The 18,706-nt window shown below is 37.8% G+C and overlaps 1 protein-coding gene across 2 annotated transcripts; it reads left to right on the top strand.

Moving 5' to 3' along the window:
• Window positions 1-517: 517 nt before the first annotated feature.
• Window positions 518-15,711, top strand: SLC2A11 (solute carrier family 2 member 11). Of its 2 annotated transcripts, XM_072415608.1 has the most exons (12): window positions 518-710; window positions 6,239-6,331; window positions 7,008-7,168; window positions 7,629-7,753; window positions 8,782-8,911; window positions 9,417-9,565; window positions 9,671-9,858; window positions 10,427-10,537; window positions 10,709-10,810; window positions 11,519-11,594; window positions 13,915-14,042; window positions 14,675-15,711. In XM_072415608.1, exons 1-12 carry the CDS (start codon window positions 654-656, stop codon window positions 14,873-14,875), a joined length of 1,521 nt encoding a protein of 506 aa, XP_072271709.1. In that variant the 5' UTR covers window positions 518-653; the 3' UTR covers window positions 14,876-15,711. The 2 variants fall into 2 exon arrangements, with proteins under 2 accessions (XP_072271709.1, XP_072271710.1); XM_072415609.1 differs by lacking the exon at window positions 7,008-7,168 and having other exon boundaries at window positions 696-710.
• Window positions 15,712-18,706: the final 2,995 nt, after the last annotated feature.

Here is an 18,706-nt window from a genome sequence, read left to right as displayed (position 1 = left end):
CCACATCCTTTGGACAGGACAGTTTACCTAGGACAGATCACATCGCAGCCACTATAGCGAATACATTGCTGGCTGAAGCTGTAACATTGGCATTAGGGATTGGTAGTGATAGAACACACTATGCTGATCACAAGGTTCTGATCAGGTATTCAGCATGATTACACATACTGTACAGCGCTGCACAATATGTTGGCGCTATAAACAGTTAATAATAATGATGGGGATATACAGAAAGATATATAGAAAATAAAAATAAGTAAAACATTTTCCTTGCACTCTGCTCAGTAGTGACCGGCATGCTGCTCGCCCAGGTTCAGCTCTTTGTGTATAAATGGTATGAATGTTACAATACTACATACTTTACATATCTCCATTGCCATATATTACATAAATGACACTTGTTGTGTATCATCTTATGTTATCTTGTGAGTTATAATAACAATCAGGGCGCAGTTCCATGGATCACCTGCAGCTCCTCACTACACTGCCGCATTATGGGGGAGGGGGGATGGGCTACTAGGAAGGAGCTGAGCACCGCCCGCCTGGAGAGTGAGGAGACTGCACACGGGCACAGTGACTGAGCCAGCCTTCTTATCACCGGCTTCCATACCGACAAACACAGCCGCCCTCCTGCCTGCTGACTCTCCGTAAGGATGGAGGACGACGGAGACGAAGAGGAGTACCGAGTACACACAAAGCAACACGGCCAGGTAATCCAAATCCGCTGACGTCTGTGCGTCATGACGTCACAGAACCTGAGGCGACCTGAATGTAACCACGTGGGTAGCGGGCATAGAATGCGCGTTGTGTGTACTGGGACCTCCAAATGTTCTCCTACCAATTAACATTTTACCAAAACTCATAATTTCTCCTATTTCATAATCCTATAGTGTGAATATGTCTAATATGAAGGTGCCATTGTGAACTTTATTACAGTTTTGATGCACTAAAGCCCCATGGAGGTCACATGGAGGTCATATGGAGGTCGGTGGATTGACCTGAAATGAACTTTCCAGTGACAGATGAATGAATGTAGCTGTAGCGTGGATTGATGAACCGATCAGCACTTTTTCCCGATCGATTCATCTATCCACAATGAACACCTTTGAACTAATCGCTGTACCAGACTTTTGTCTGACAAAAACATTCAAATCTTGATTTACCTTGTAAAAGATCAACTTTGACGGCTTTTCTAGTCTTGGGATTTATATAATGGTTGAAACTAAAAGACAAATTAGACCACTTAAAGAGGAACTAAACTGAAAACTGACAAAAAAAAATTACACTTACCTTCAAACCCGCAGGACAGTCCGATCACGTCGTCTCTTCTTCCAGGTTCTTCATTCTACGTCACCTGACCCGGGGATAAGATCAGATGACGTAGGATGAAAAAAAACTGCAGTGAGATCTGCAATTTTTTTTTCTTTGCGCGAAAAGGCTCCTGTGCATGCTCGAGATACTTGGGCATGAGCAGAAGGAGCACCCAAGAGCCTCCCGGGATGCGTAACATAGGTATCCCGGGAGGCCTGAATGCCTAGGCCTTCAAGAATTAGGGGGCGGTGCTGCACCTTTTTTTTTTTTTTTAAAAATGCATGTTGCACTTAAAAAAAACAACATAATTTTTACCTTACATAAAAGGGTTGTCTACTCTTTTATGTAAAGTGACATTTCTGAGTTTAGGTACGCTTTAATGATCTGAACTTTGTTATTTATGTGAGTTGGCTGCAACCAGTGTGATCACAATACATACACTGGAGAGACTGTCAATTCTTTGCACTTTCTCTTAGGAAATTTTTTGTCTTTCTTCCATTTCTTTTTGTAAGGTGACAACACCACCTTGTAGGATCCCCTGTAGCCCCACTGTGGCCACTATGTGACGGGACTGCTGTGTGACATTCCAATTCTCTGGGCACTGACATGCACAGGCAGCTTCGAACCTTAAAGCGTACCTAAACTCAACGTTTCACTTTCCATAAAAGGGTAGACAAACCTTATATGTAAAGGAAAAAATTCAGTTATTTTTTAAATGAGATCAAGACTGAATGGGAGCGCATACCTACGTCACGCATCCTGGAGACTCTTCTGCGCATGTCCAAGGGGCATTTTGTTTATTAAGGGAAAGAGATGTTGATCCCACACATGCACAGTGAGATTGGCTTTTTTTTCCCCCTTTACAGCAGTGCTATGTCACCCGATCTCGCACCTGCGCAGTGCAAGATTGGGTGACGTGCCAAGAAGACAGAAGAGAAGACTGAAGATGGCGACATCCGGCGGTTCTTCACCAAGACGATGAGGAATTCCAGGACGACGTGGGACCAGATCGCAGGAAGGTCCAGAGCCATCGAGGGATCTGCAGGATTAAAGGTAAGTGTACATTTTTTTTCTCAGCTTAGTTCCGCTTTAAGCCTGCTATCATTAAATTTTAGGTGACCCCACCATACTCAAATGTCTTTGAGACATATTTGCCCTTACCAGGATTATATACCATAAACCTTTCTGCAGTTTTCTCTTCTCTTCTTGTTTCCTGTGACAGCAGCCATTACATTTCTTTGTACAGTACTTTTGCACTTACCCTGCACCCTATTATTAATAATAATATTAATATTATGATTATTATTAATATTAACAAACAGAATTTTTATAGCGGCAACATATTAAGCAGCACAGTACATTAAATAGGGGTTGTAAATGACAGACAAATACAGACAGTGACACAGGAGAGAGGACCCTACCCTGAAGAGCTTACAATCCTATTCCACCTATTAGCAGAAAGCTTCACAGAACACAGTCCATCACCTGTTCCCACCTATCTTTTCAGTCCGTGCAGTTAGCAGGGGCCTTGTGGATACAGACCTGAGGGTGCGGTATACCATGTGGTGGGTGGAAGCATCATCCCTATCAGTGCTCATGTATTTCTCTTTACTTTCATGGCACCAGCACTTTCTCCTGTGAAGATTAGCTACATAATTCTACTTTGCCCCTATGAACTCCTGATCCTGAGATATTCCCACTTTACTGCTGTTTGTAGATTTGATGCCAGACTACAGACAGGAAGAAGGAATGTCTCAAGAAATGGTTTTCACAGGGACAAAGTAACCAACAAATCCCCTTTATTTCAAGGAAAAGACGTCAGGAATTCAGGTACACTAAAAGCATTGAAGTCCCTTAATCACATCTTCTGTACTTCTCTTTTTTACGTGAGTTATGTGGCATTGACCATTGGAACATGTCTGTCTTGTCATTATGAATCTAGTAATTGTCTATTTCATTACAGAAATTAATATCTGGTAAATTTATCTCCAAATAAAACATTACCACTTTCAAACTTTTATCATGAAACCTGAAATGAAATTTGGAAAACCTTATACTGCATGTGTACTGTAAAGCTTTGCCTGGCATCTGACTTTTCTTTGAGCTTTGTACATTGCAAAGCTGTTTGGCCATCAGGATTATCATATTCTGTTAATCTTTTTACCTAACTACATTGGCTCTATTTCAATTTTTCCCAGTCAGCTTCTATTTTGATTAAACCTAATACCAGGGTCATGGGAAATACATTTTTTCCAAGCTCTAGTAATGAAGTGATTTTATATACTATATACTATGTATCTGTTTCTTGTTATATTTTAGCTGTCATAATGTATAAAACATAAAATATGTTTCAATGTTAACATAAACATTTCTTCACTTTACTGTGTTTTGATAATGATGTAAGTTTTTAAAACTTGAATCCTTTTTTTTGTAAGTTGACCACATTCTTGCTAGCCAGTCATTTGAGGTCAGAATTACCAGATTTAGCAATTTTAGTGTAGTGGATGGTTGGCAAATGCATTTTTAAACTTCCAAAAGTTCTGCATCAGGCAGGTCGTATTGCAGAAAGGGACAGGCAATGTCCCTTCTCTATTAACCATTCTTACCTTCCTGATCGCCATCTTATCTGTCAAAATTAGCTAGTTGGTTGTTTGCCCGGACACCCAGCAGATCCTGGCTTCCCCTGTTGTTGCTGGGACTAAATGGCTGAAGCTCAGAATGAGGAAGAGAAGAAAGAAGTAGATGGCGAAGACTGCAATGGAGCAGGGACATAAGAATATACCCGCTTTAATGCTTTTTGAATTGTCCTGCCATTTTCTTCCCATTAGGTTGACTGCAAAATCCTGAAATAGATAGCAAAGTTCTCAATATGTGTCTAAGCAGGAGGTATTTATGAATGCCTAGGATAGGGAGGAAGTAAAATAAGTTGATAAATTCTGTTCACTTCACAAGTTTGGCATTCAATGGGATGGCAAAACCTTCCTAAAACAGGTCATGTACAGGTCAGAAGGAGGTCAACTGATTGTTATATGTACCGGTCAATGAACTCTAAATCCTAAAAGTGTCTCAAAGTGAACGTATCCTAATGACAAAAGCTGGTTAAGCTTTTCTGTTTAGGTGAGGATATTCTCAGCCTCCCTTCTGAAAGGAAGCCTTAATGAACATGCATGAGATGCTGCTTCTCCATTGCTCTCGGTTCAGATATAAACAGCACCACCATAGTTTAATTATACCTGGCTGACATTCTGTAAGTTTGGCTAAATTAAAAAGTTTGATTGTTTTGGATAGAATATATTAGAGTTAAAATCCCTGCCAGCCATAAGGGTTTCTATTTTTTAGTTTATATGATTCTCAGGGTCTATGTTGAATATAGGTTGTTTTTATATATTTACCAACGGAGGCCAACACTGCTATGTTTTGACTATGTTGTATGTATTTTATTGTTCTGTTTTTTGAAAACTCAATAAAACTGATAGAAAAAAAAATCCCTGACAGGTTATTGCTGTCTTTGTGCCACGGAGGGGCCTAGCTTTTAGGTGTCCCCGGAACAAGTGTCTATATTGATTTCTACTCAAGATTTGGGGAAACGCTAAAATTTTGGCTTTCTTATTTAAGGACAGTGTTAGCAAGGTTAGTTAAGGTCAGCAGTATATAAAACAAATATATATTTACATACACGTAGTCCCCAGATTACATACGAAATAGGGACTGTAGGTTTGTTCTTAAGTTGAATTTGTATGTAAGTCAGAACAGCTACATTATTTTACAAAATGCAATTGGAACAGATGCTTGTCTCAACATATTATTAGGCAGCATGGTGTCAGTTACTGTATAAAAACCTCAATGTGAGTTAATCACAAACAAAGCAGAGCTCGCTCCTTAAGATCACTCACAACCTCAGCTGTGTTTAGCAAAAGATTTCTTCTGCAAGTTGTTCGTGCTCTGTGTGAGTGACTGTGCTGGAGACACAGACAGGTGCTTTGTGTGAGTGACTGTGCTGGAGACACAGACAGGTGCTCTGTGTGAGTGACTTGACTGTGCTGGAGACACAGACAGGTGCTCTGTGTGATTGACTGTGCTGGAGACACAGACAGGTGTTCTGTGTGAGTGACTGTGCTGGAGACACAGACAGGTGCTCTGTGTGAGGGAGCCCTGCTTGGAGACACAGACAGGTGGTCTGTGTAAGGAAGAGGAAAAGACCCTAATGGAGAGGGCTTGAGAGCTTTCAGCTCCACAGTGTTCCACAGAAAGAGAGAGACAAGACTCTACAGACAAGGTGACTCTAGTTTTTCTGCCTATTTGAAAATGGACTGGTATAGACACGGGACAGCTGAACATAAGTGCTTGTGTGTTTATTTTGTTCACCAGCTGACGTTAAGCCTTCCTCTTGGGACAATTTTGTTGTTGTTTTTTTCCCAATAAAACTCTGATATGGCATCCAGTCCGGCTAGTTGCCTACCATTTGTCAAGCTAATTCCCACAATATATATATATATATATATATATATATATATATATATATATATATATATATACGGTATATATATTTATCCAAATGATACACTTTAAGGGTCACAAAAGATCTGGAATGCCTATAAAAAGGTAGCAGTTTATTAGATGTTTATTAGTGTTTCAGTAAAATCACATGAAAAGTGCAGCCCCATTCAATGCTGTTCAGATCTCATATGTCAACCTGATAAGTATTTAGATCAAATCTGATGTTTGGCTTAGGTGAGCAGAGCAAGATAAATACAGGGATAAAAGGGAACCTGCAGTGAAATTCATTAGAATCAAAAGATTAAAGCGTGCAATTTAAGAGATGGTATTTTTTTTTTTTGCTCAAGTGGATTTTATTTTTTGTTCAGGTATATGGTGGAATATTGCATGCTTGTAATTTATTTACATCTTTTTCTTTACTGTGTTTCAGGGATGGGTGCTGCTTTTCACCATGTGTGCTGCTGGTATAGGGGGTACCTTTCAGTATGGATATAATCTTACTATAATCAATGCCCCCACAACTGTGAGTATTCAGCTTCTAAAAATTTACTCCTATGTTTACTTTAGTTGTTTCAACTAAATATATCACAGATGTCAGCAATATAAACTGGACATATAATAAAAAAAATTAAAAAAGAAAGGGGTTTTCCTAGTTATAGTAACATATATATGTAGATCCCAACTTTTCCTGTGGATTTTGAGCTTTTCACTATCCTCTCCTACGCTGGGTAGTTTTTAGGAGAAATAAATCTTAGGGACAGGGAGGAAGAAAATACCCTCTCCCACATATCCTATTAGTATTTCCCTCAAAAATAAGGGAGAAAAACGTTTGTTTTCGTCGGCCAGTAGAAATAAATTGCATGGTGTCATTAGTAAGTGGGAGGAAACAATGCCACATTGGAATCAAACCCCCATCTTTCCTGATCAAATCCCCTTTTGTGCAGACCTCAAATCAGTCTCCTTAAAGTTCAGGCCTTCCATTAGGACTCCCTCTATACTCCATGCTGGACCTCAAATCAGTATATATACTGTATGTATATACACTATTCAAATTACTGAATGACATGAAAAGGCTCAACCGTGTTTGGAATTGCTGTTTGCTACCACAGTTGTTTTTTAATAAACATCACACTAGTGCTAGTAGTTATTTACAGGTTTATTTCTCAATACCTAATATGTTCTTCTCACTCCTATTACAGCATATTCAAAAATTTGTAAATGAAACATTGCTGGAACGCAGTGGATCAGAGTTGGACAGTTGGATTATCACCCTAATATGGTCCATAATAGTATCTGTGTACCCACTGGGTGGGTTCTTAGGAGCACTGCTTGCAGGCCCAATGGCCATCAAACTAGGAAGGTAATGTAGCATTTTAAGTAGCACTGCTTCATCCTTTAACAGTAAAAATGGCAAGGGCTTGCTTTGTTATGTAGAGATCTCATAAACAGGGGTTCTCCTTTCTGTGCTTAACTTAAGTAGAACTCCAGGAAAATGGATCCATTTAGAATGAAATGCATACACATTTACTGTTTTACTTAATCATTAAAGTATTAGTTATGCTACACTTTAACTAAGAAGCTAAAAAACTTAAAAGTAAGTATATATTATTTCATATTAGAGATTTACTTTGGGAAATAAATGTAAAATGCTGGACAAAGCAATACCTTCCCAGCAGCATACACTCAACATTTATTTGCTACCCCACCACTGGGTAGAAAAAGACCAGCATTTAAATATATAGGACATTGCAAACTGTATATCGTGTATTCTGTGATTTCCCAAATGATATTCCTCATGCAGTAGTATGTTTTCTATATAGAAAGAAGTCACTGCTCTTCAATAACATTTTCATAGTCCTGTCAGCAGTCCTCTGTGGTTTCAGCCAGCTTGCCAAATCTTTTGAGATGATCATACTGGGAAGAATATTAGCTGGGGTGAATTCAGGTGAGTATTTTTTATTTTAATTTATGACATGGTATATAAAGGTGTAAAAAAAGTGATAATAATATGCCAACACAAAGCTTGCAGCTTCAAGACATAAGCTATTAATACAAAATTATAGGAGCAGTGTTATGATCTGCATTGCTTCATTTGGTCAGGTTTAGCAAGATGACAATGCCCAGATTATTTGGGCTCAAATCATTAAAGAGTGGTTTGTGGGTCAGAGTTCAGACCTTTGGGATTTGCTGGAGAAGACCTTATGGAACAGTTTGACTACTTCTATTATCAATACAAGATCTTGGTCAAAATCAATGCAGCTCTTGATGGAAATAAATGTTGAGACATTTAATAAGCTTAGATAAACAAACCACAGTGAATGCATGCTGTAATAAAAGCTAAAGGCATTCAACAATTTATTACAGTGTGTGACTTTTGGCCAAGCAGTGTATATTATGTGACAATATTAATCTTTTCTTGGACCATCTACTTTCCTCACACCAACAGCTAATAATATGATCATACATTTATTTAGTTTTAAGTCTTTATAGTGTGCTTTTCCCTGAACAATGCATTAGGCATAACTCCATTTTCATTTGAAAAGCAATGTCTTTGCCCTTATTACAACATATAAATGTCACTATAAATAATGGGTGGCCCCAGGATGACCTTAACACATCCACTTGTTCTTGTCACTCCTCATGTTCTTTTTTTAATACAGTCTAAAAACAACATAATACAATTTGAGCTTGTACTCTGCATGCATTGTAAAAGTAAGAAAAACAATATAAAAGATAATTTAAAAAAAAATTAAAAAAGATGCACTACCATTGTGTTTGTTATAATAGGTATAATCTGGAAAAAAATGCAAGCATGGATGTCCATGCACGCATACTGATTGTGATTTCTGAACCTCACAGCCACTATCATAAAACAAGACATAACAAAAATCCTCTGTTTCTAGGCACAGATCCTTAGATGGGATAGTAAGGTAAATAAAAAAAATGTTATTTTACAACCTTCTAATTTTCCAGGTGTCAGCATGAATGTCCAGCCTATGTACCTTGGAGAAAGTGCCCCTAAGAAGCTCCGTGGTACAGTAGCTCTGTCTTCTGCTGTTTTTACTGCCTTTGGATTGGTGATGGGACAAGTGGTAGGAATCAGGTAATACAATAGTGCAACTGTGATTACAAACAATCAAATAACTAAAATTTCCATTTCGTGTGTGTGTGTTCCTCAATTGTGTGTGTCCAAGTAGGCAAATTAGTTCACTTAAAGATATATATGTTTACTATATTACCTAGAGGATTTTGTTTTTGCTCAGCATGTCAATATTTCAGGTACCCCTGGCAGTCAGAATAGCCTAACCAAGAACTCTCTTTCATATATTTCATTAAAACAATATATGTGTATTCACTTACCATACAGTCCCATTAAATTTCTTTTACATTATGAATTTGCAACTGGAGCAGTAGGAGCTCTGTAATTGAGCAGAAACAAATCTAGATCTTGGATGGACAGATCTTACCTCTGGTATCTCTAAGAGATATAAGTCAGAGGTCTATAACATTGATATGTTTGGGTTGGCATAACCTGAATTTTATTCATACCCAGACAAATTTTCCACAATGCTGAATGTCTTTTCTATGTGTTGTGTTTCATCTTTTAGGGAGTTACTTGGCAGTGAAGAGGCCTGGCCTTTTCTACTAGCTAGTAATGCAATTCCTGCCATACTGCAAGTTCTGGTCCTTCCATGGCTTCCTGAGAGCCCTCGATACTTGTTAATAGATTTGAAGGATAGGGATTCATGTGTCTCTGGTGAGTTTCTTGTGGACCCCTTCTTAAATGCTAGGTAATTTAGCTACTCCAAAAAAAAACATCTCCTTTGCATCTACCAAGCCTTCCGATTTATTCTCCTTGCAGCATTACAACGACTGCGTGGACACTGTGATCTCAGTAGTGAGATGGAGGAAATGCTTGAAGAGCAGGCAGCCATCAAAGGTCAAAAGCCAAAGAACATGCTTAGTCTAGTCCAGGATCCTTTACTGCGAAGGCAACTTCTTACTATAGTGGTGCTCAGCAGTGCTATGCAACTGTGTGGAAATGATTCGGTAAGTTAAAAATGTATGAATTAGTTTTATGGTTTGTATGATCAGCTGTCACCTGTTTTCTTTTCTTTGACACATTCCTAACTCTGGCTATGTAAAAACATAACAGTCAGTGTCTGTGCTGCCTGTCTGCTGTCTGTGTAAAGCACCCAGTGAGTAAACTTAAGGGTCCGTCCCCCAAGATTCACCCAAATGTTACCAATAATACACGCATTTCACATTGTTCTCAATTAGAAAACGAATGAATGAATCATGAGTAAATTCACGCATTTGCTAATTGAATACAATGTGAAAAAATGTTTATATGTTGGGAAAAAAAATGAAATGATACTATTTTGTGCACTATTTTTCTAAATGGTGCAAGCATCATCAAGGTAATGGCATAAACATATCAGCTTTAGTAAATCAGGCCTTATGTTTATGTTTACTATTACTAGGCTATTACTACTAGCTATGTGTGTGTGTTTTGCCATATTTCACTGTTTTCTTTTTTCATCATATTTTTTGTTTCTTTGTTATACTTTGTTCTTTCTCCCAAGTTAATTGCTACCTCATTGTTTTGTCTCTCTAGATGTATTTTTATGCATCCTACATATTTAATGAGGCTGGGATTCCTCCCGAGAAAATTCCATATGTTGTTATTGGCACAGGGAGCTGTGAGCTCATCACTTCATTCACCTGTGTGAGTATTTGTGTACAAAAACATTTTTTAATTATTTATTGTTTTATTTGACATCAATTTGTTCAGGTCTTTGATTGTTCATATGAAATGTGTTGTAAAAACATATGATGTGACAATGCTTTTAGTGTTTGTGCCATTTTATTTGCATTCATCTATTTTCATATTTTACAGACTTTATTTATTGATCGCATTGGACGTCGGGCTCTAGTGATGGGAGGCTATAGTCTGATGTCAGTGTGGGCTGTCATTTTTATGGTTGCTTTATCTCAGCAGGTACTGGTTCTTCATATAGGGTTTTTATCAGGTTTTTTGCCACTCATTATCACACATACATTTCATTATTCAAGAAAACAAGTTGCCGTGGGTTGTAGAAGTCTTTTAGAGACTAAATACATATGCATAACTCGTGGGGTGTTGGGCTGTGCACCATGTTAACTGGAAGTTAAATAAAATTAAATAAAATCAATAAAACATGGGTAACTAAATTTGTTTAGTCACTCTTCGAACTCAATTTCATAAGTTCTACTTTTCTAAAACATTTTTATCTTTACTGTAAAAACAGAATAATGTATCTTTGGTCTACCCTCCATATGTGAAAACTGCTGAGTGAATAAAAATGTGCCTAACCTGAGCAGGGCAAAGCACTGGGTTTACTTTAAATTGACAGAATCTTCTACTTACTTTTCTATCACTTCCCAAACACTTTTTTACTGCCAGTAGTATGGAAAAAAGGGTCTGTATAAGTTTTAAGAGCTGGGGACACTAAACCAATTGCTACTCACAAGTGCTGTCCTGTGGGAAGAAGGATCACACATCCACTATACATGGAGTAGTGGGTACTTGATCTGTGTCACAAAAGGATTCGTAATGCAGCAAATTAATGTATTGTCAAATGGTCAAAATATTGTGACCTTTGTTCAGGCTGTGGCAACAAGCAAGAAATCATTGATAATTACTTGGAATTAATTTTTTTCTTTCCAGGAAAAGGTCAGCTGGATGCCATACCTTAGCATGGTCTGCATATTTGCCTACATCTTGAGCTTTGGCATTGGTCCAGGTAAATACAGAGCTATAAAAGTAGATGACAGGCTTCAAACTATAACAGGAGGAAACTGTTCTTTTGATACACTGATCTTAAATTATGCTCATGCTTTATGTTTTCACTTCCTATGACTTCACTGTCGCAAGGAGACAACTCTTACACCTACATTTTGGTATTCTCATGTTCATTTCTTTGGTCAGTAAAGGTTCTTCTTGCCGCTCAGCCAGTAGAGGTACTAAAATAGGGAGAGGGTTCAGACCACAATACAAGTAAAAGAGCTTCCATTTATAAACTACAGCCAATTTGGGGGTATGTGAAGGTGCCTCAATATAAGTGCCACTAAAATTAAAAATACAAATAAAACAAAATCATAAATATATAAACAAAATAAAAAAACAAAACAAATAAATATACAAAAAACTTCCACACTGCTTTATATGACAAAACTTATAGTGATTTCATGTCACCCGTTCTCCTCAATCCCCCTTAGAGGCCAGAATAAACTCACCAAATTCAGTGGACCACTATAAACAGACAAATGGTCAAAGGCTGCCTAAGATTCCTCCTTGCTGTTCTTTAAAGGGTCAAATTCCCCATACCCCTCAAATGCCGATGGACCTACAGTGCTCACATAGATCTCTCCTTACGCAACTCACTCCCAGGTATCAGCCAACAGGTGTACAGGTTTATGTGCCCTGTATTGAAAAGTGAGCAATAAGAGACAGTGCCCCTGATTCATCAATAAAATCCGCGCTCGCTGGAAGCGCGAAAGTACGCGCGGCCATCGATCGCGGATTACCGCGGTCCGGACTCGAGTGTGCGCGTACACTCGCCTCACTGCCAGCCGGATTCCAGCCTTCACAATAGGCGTACGATTTCGGATCGCGAATACAAATGCGCGACCGATAATCCGATTCTGCTTGATGAATCAGGGGCAGTGAGTGGAGGGGTTTTGCTATCTTGGTATAGATCAGATGAGATGCTTATCTTGCTTGGTTGGATGAGAGATAAACCACAGAGCAGAATAAGATATAGAGCAATGCTCTTGTGTGGATTATAATAATAAATATATACACATTCCTATATGCAGGATTTGTTGTACTCTGTTCACATCAAGCAGTGAATGGAATTTCTGGTTTATAACCTATACAGCTTGAATCAACTACTTTTGACAACACAGTCAAATGCAGGAACTTTAAAAACTTGAATGCTGGACTCAAATTTCTTAGGTTTCCCCTTAATGAAGGGTTCCTATTCAACAAGATTCAGCTGCAATTAGGGAGATTGTATGCAGAATGAGGGACCCCCTATGTTAGTGTATGCTGTTTTTTAAATGGCAGATCCTTAATTTCATGGTGTTATGAACATAAAGCAAATTCATCCCCTCTCAATATTAACAATAATATTTCCAGAATGTGTTCTAACTTGATCACTGTGTTTTAAGACACAGACAACATCCTGGGTAAAGAGCACAGCCCTACCAATTATTACTTTACAGATTAAATAAAGCATGAGATAACTTAATTTGTCTGTACTTTTGCCTTAGGCTTTCTATAGATGACACAATAAGGGAAAGTTATACTCCAAGTTTTGATTATTTTGACATTTCTGCACTGTAAGAAAAAAAATAACCAGGGCCTATGCCAATTTGAGACAGTTATTTTCATGCAGTGAGATGTTCCAGCTTGTTGGGAAAATTTCCTTATGAGTGGGTTCCGATCCTTCACTGAAAAGTTATGTACAAAAAGTTCAGATTGTCACCTGAGATGAACTATTGGGTCTGTTTTATTAAAGCTCTCTAAGGCTGGAGAAGATAAACATTCATCAGTGAGCCTGGGTGATCCAGCAAACCTGGAGTGGATTTCCTAAAAGTAATTTGCTAATTGTTAGCAAATTTTTCAGTTCTGGACCAGATCCATTCCGTTTTTCCTGGATCACTCAGGTTTGCTAATGATAGTGTATTTTCTGCAGCCTTGGAGAGCTTTAATAAATCAGGGCCATTGTGTTTATCTTAGGTGAAAATCTAGCAGTACAGCACTCTCCCAATGTCATTTAGTGATCTGCAGCAGCAGATTCCATTGACAGAAATCTTGTGTCTGTACCTAGGCTGGGGAGGAGTGCAATATCATGTACTTTATGTGCAGATACTTTGTAAATAAAGTATGTGACACATATATTTTCTAGTTTGTCCTAAATCAGCCAAGGTAAAAAAAAATTTGTTATCAGATATAAAAAATCTAAATGTTTTTGTGTGCATGTATCAGACGATTTTGTTCAAAGTGTGTTTTTCTTGGGTCATTAATCCCAATTTTTTGATTTTTTTTGTTAATAATAGCTGGGGTCACAGGAATTATGCCAGCAGAGATATTTGATCAGATGGCACGCCCAGCTGCATACATGATCTGCGGCTCTCTCATCTGGATAAATCTGTTTGTTGTTGGGCTAGCATTTCCCTTCATTGTGGTGAGCAAAATTTATTTATATTTTTACATCTCTATTTTATCATTCTACAGTATATATTGACAACACACTTGCTAGGAATTGTGTAATAATTCCACTTGTTGAAGAAAGTTAGAGGCCAATATTTACAGTGTTTGTGATATGCTTGCATTGCAGTTTTTGGGGAAATAGGTTCCCTTTTTTTTTTTTTTAAATACGCACAATATCATTTATATGTCTGATGAGACTGGGGGAGATCGACCACATTGTGTAGAGTGGCAAGGACCATCATGATGATCACCCTAACATTGGTGAGGCTGGCATTATGGCACCACTGTGTTTTCATGGTATATCTCCTGATCCTTTTTAAGCAATCGACCAGTTTAAAGTACTCCCCTGAGTCACACCCTGCTGTTTATACATTTTGGCTAAACAAGACAACTCATCTGTACTCTGACTGTTTAGCTATTTTGTATGTACACACATCCTTTTACATATCTATAGCTACTTTTCTTCTATCACCTGATCATATCCATATAGGTCTCATGTACTGATCCTTGTAGTTTTTGGTACAAGAAAAGTGACTTTTCTGACACATATTGATGTATTGCCTATTTGCATTTCTCCTGACCAACTGCTTTTTTTTTTAATTCTAGCAAGGCCTTGGCCACTACTGTTATATTCCATTTATGATTGTGTGTGTCTGCACTGCTGTATACGTTGGATTCTTCCTTCCTGAGACCAAAGGAAAGAGTCTTCTAGAAATCACAGAGGAATTTACAAAGTACAGGACAAAGCCACATAAGGGGGAAAATGGCTGGATTGCACCTGAAGAGATTAAATCCACCATGTTATGATCAGGTCGGAGTCTTGCCCATTATAACCTCAAATACCAGTAACTTTTTTAGATTACAGAGCACTCCTGTGGAATATTTGCCTAATTTTGTTCTGCAGCTTTTTTAAACTTTAACTTTGGCAATCTTTAAACTAAAACTTGAACTGGAATGTAAGGGGAGGATGCAAGACCCCTCCTGACCTACGTCTTCCTGCACTGCCTTTCCTTCAGAACCTAGCATGTTATGTTATGCTATATGACCGGACATTGTGGCCTTACTAGTGTCTATACTTCGTCCTTAAATTACTCATGTTTGTGCATTGTTTCCTCTCTATCATAACCAGAAATTCTAATGTAGTCATGGTACATTTACTTCACTCCTTCTAGTTATGATTGATGTACACAGAATTTTTCCCAAAGAAAACATGAGCAAGTTATGTTGTTTATTCAACATTCTGTATTGAATAAATTATTTCCCTCGGACTCGACTCATGAAAATATATTGTCTGTGCTGCATGTGCAACGTCAAATAAAAACATTAGATCAAGGCATTCAGCAGGATGATGACCACAACTTTCTAGAGATGGAGAACCCTGCATTTGGTTGCCTTTGAATACCTTTGAAGAAGAAAGGCAAAAGTGCAATTGTGAATGTACACAATACACTTTGACTTATTATACTGTGTGCATAGGGCAAAATCATATGTGGCAGTGGAGCCCATCTTGCCTCCTGTCAGTGTCCAGTGTGTAGCACAGTGTGCTTAAGATCTGATATCAAATATGCACAGTAGGCTGTGCTAGATGTGTACCAGAACTCTTGTGGGTCACATTCTGTTTACATCCAGACTGTTAGATAAAATGAATTAATAAAATAAAAAAAAATCTTGTTTCTCCATTATTGCCTGGATCACCTGTAGGCTTTTAATGTGCAATTGTGGAACACTTGTGTTTAGGAAACATAATGGTATTTTGAATGTATTATTTTGTACCCCAACTTGATAATATTAGTGTTAGTGTAACATTAACACTTTACACAAGTTGATTTTATTTTCATCACATAATTTGCTAGTAATAATAGTAAAGCAAACACACTTATAACAGCATTATCCTGATGAATCAATATGAAAGGGCTTTAAGATATTGTTTTCTGGACATGTCCACAATATATACCTGGTAGAGCAAAACTAAAACAGGGCCCTTTCACACTAATGTATTATGGTAATGTATAGAAAAACAGCAGGGGTGCAGTACCAGACAAACCAACACGAACTGGATTTTACCAGATACAGATAAAATAAAAGTTGAGTTTCTTTGTTAACACCTGGTTACAAATAATTTCTCTGACGGTTCTATGATTTTCATACATATTAAAAATATGTCTCTTTCAGATATATTGTAATGGTGGTAATTGTCTTTTTTGTTTGTGTAGTAATAGGATTTTTTTTATAATTATTGGTGCATCTCACAGCTGCTGCTGATCTGCTCCAGCCTCTTTCAGACACTTTCTACCTAGATGTACTCAACAGCTACATACTCCTGTTCTGGATTCAATACATTGGAACCTGTTTTAAAGACTTCATCAGTCGTATGTGATTGGGTAACAAGGCAAAGGCACCAGGATCACAGTTGGAAAACAGTTGTCACCCCTTAAAAGGAAATCAAACTTTTATGGTGAAATGGCCAGTTGTTGTTTTAATAAATGCTGCAAATGATTAAAAAAAAAATAAAGGTCTGAGGTTTTAATGAATGTTTTTGATGCAGAAGGTAGAAAGAGGCTGAATTTTGCAGGTACCAATAAAGATCTTATTGTCATATTCTAAATGTGATTACTGTATATAGAACCTGTAAATTCTACTTTAGGGCACCAATATTTGGGTCAGTAATCATTTCTGTGCATATGACAGTGTGCCTAAACTCTTTTTGGACCATATGTGCTCACATAGGTACCTGTACCAGGCCTTCAGTGCCGTCAGCCCTCCAGCTGTTCTTTGGGAGTCCTCGTGATTGAATTTAAATTGATGAAGCTGTATTCCAGCAGAGGAAAACAAAATATACTTACATCACCTTACAGCACAATACTTTAGGAAAAGTTTCTTTATGTGAAATAAAATGTTGCAATTGTTATTACAGTGATAATATCTTAATAATATTTTTCTTTTGGGCACTCTTTTTATCTGCCTTGCCTGGTGCAAGATACCCTGGGTATGGAGGAACATGTGACCACATGCCACATGACAGTGTTCAGGCCTAGTGTGCAGTCACTAAGCTCAAGTACTGTTACATAATTAAAAAGAGTCTTTACAAAGACATAATCAAACACATGTACCACAATAGTTATTATTATCATTTGATATTCAATTGGCAAAGTACAGAAAACTCTTTAAATATTTTGGGATTTGAGGAAATGTTCCTTAACTTCCTGTTTTGACTGAGACTTTGTGCAATCATTTATATTTCTGCCATTGCTATGGACTGTCAGTATCTATTCAATACAACTAAAGCTACGTACACACTTCCAATTATTATTGTTGGTAAACGAACGACGAACGATCCTGCACGATATCTGCGAACGATCGTATAGCACCGATCCTGTACATACAGATAACGACACGATCGTTCGCAGATATTGTACACACGATAGATGCGATCGTTTGAACGATACAGGAAGTGATGTGCACCACAGGAAGTGAGCGAACGTTCATTCACCGCGCATGCTCAGACCATGGACGATCAATGAACGACCGTACACGCGATAGATGGTCAACGATCGTCGTCCAATCCGATCCGCCTGTCCGGTCGTTCATTTCCAACGACTATCCTCGTTCGTCGGCATCTTTGGTTACTTTTTTTACGAACGATTTTTGCCCAATCGATCGTTCGTCGTTCGTTCGTCGTTCATTTCCAACGATAAAAATTGGAAGTGTGTACGCAGCTTTACTTTGTCAGATTTGGGAATAACAATGGATATATGATTCTTTTGCAGATAAGAAAGATTTATGATGATAAAGAGAAATAAACTGAAAAAAGTAATCTGTAGGGCATGGACAGAAAAAAAAGCCCTTTGTATGTGACACCAAGCACATCCCAGGTTTTAAGAAATCTGCATTTAGTGGAACAGCAAAATACAGGTATTAGCATGCAAAAGAGACTACTTCCTTACCAGCCCTGCATCCAATTTACAGGTTTCTTTTCATCTCAGAGAGGGGTCATTCACTACCGGCATTTGTGTGATAAAGGTGGCTGTGTTTACCAGGGACCAGTTAGCATTAAAAGTTGCTAATAGGGCATCACCTCATTTCTAAAGGACATTACTTGGTATTTTTTATGGTTACACAAAAGAAAAGTGTTGAGCCCCTAAAAGGTGGGGCAGCCTAAACCTGGTATATAATGTTAGGTGAAGTCCAAGTAGCCACATACAGAAGAAGCTTTCCTGATGTTTTTTTTATACCTCACAACATTGGTAAATATTGTTTTTTTTTCTTTTATTTCCCTCTTAATTTATTATGTATTATAAAATGCTTTTCATGGGATATTTGGATCTGCAACTCTTTACATAAGATTTTCAGCATTTGTCCTTTCATATTTATATATTAAACACTCCCCTCTCATACCTTTATACTGCTTATAAACCAGAACAATTTTTGCATTTCTACTTTAGGTTTTTTATTGAGCAAATATTTTCTCATGCTAAACAGGATAATTGAGACAGACTGAAACAGATTTATTACAAAGTTACAGCTTGATTCTTAAATTCTTGTATTAGCTGTTCCTAAATTACACAACTACCAAAGTAAACCTTACCCTGACCACTTCTTATTGTGCACTTGTTTAGAATAAAAAAAGACTGGCTCATC

The sequence above is a fragment of the Pyxicephalus adspersus genome, chromosome 6, assembly GCF_032062135.1.
Source record: "Pyxicephalus adspersus chromosome 6, UCB_Pads_2.0, whole genome shotgun sequence".
Taxonomy (NCBI): Eukaryota; Metazoa; Chordata; class Amphibia; order Anura; family Pyxicephalidae; genus Pyxicephalus; species Pyxicephalus adspersus.
The sequence above is the reverse complement of the archived record's forward strand: the minus strand, read 5'-3'. Positions and strand labels throughout refer to the sequence as shown.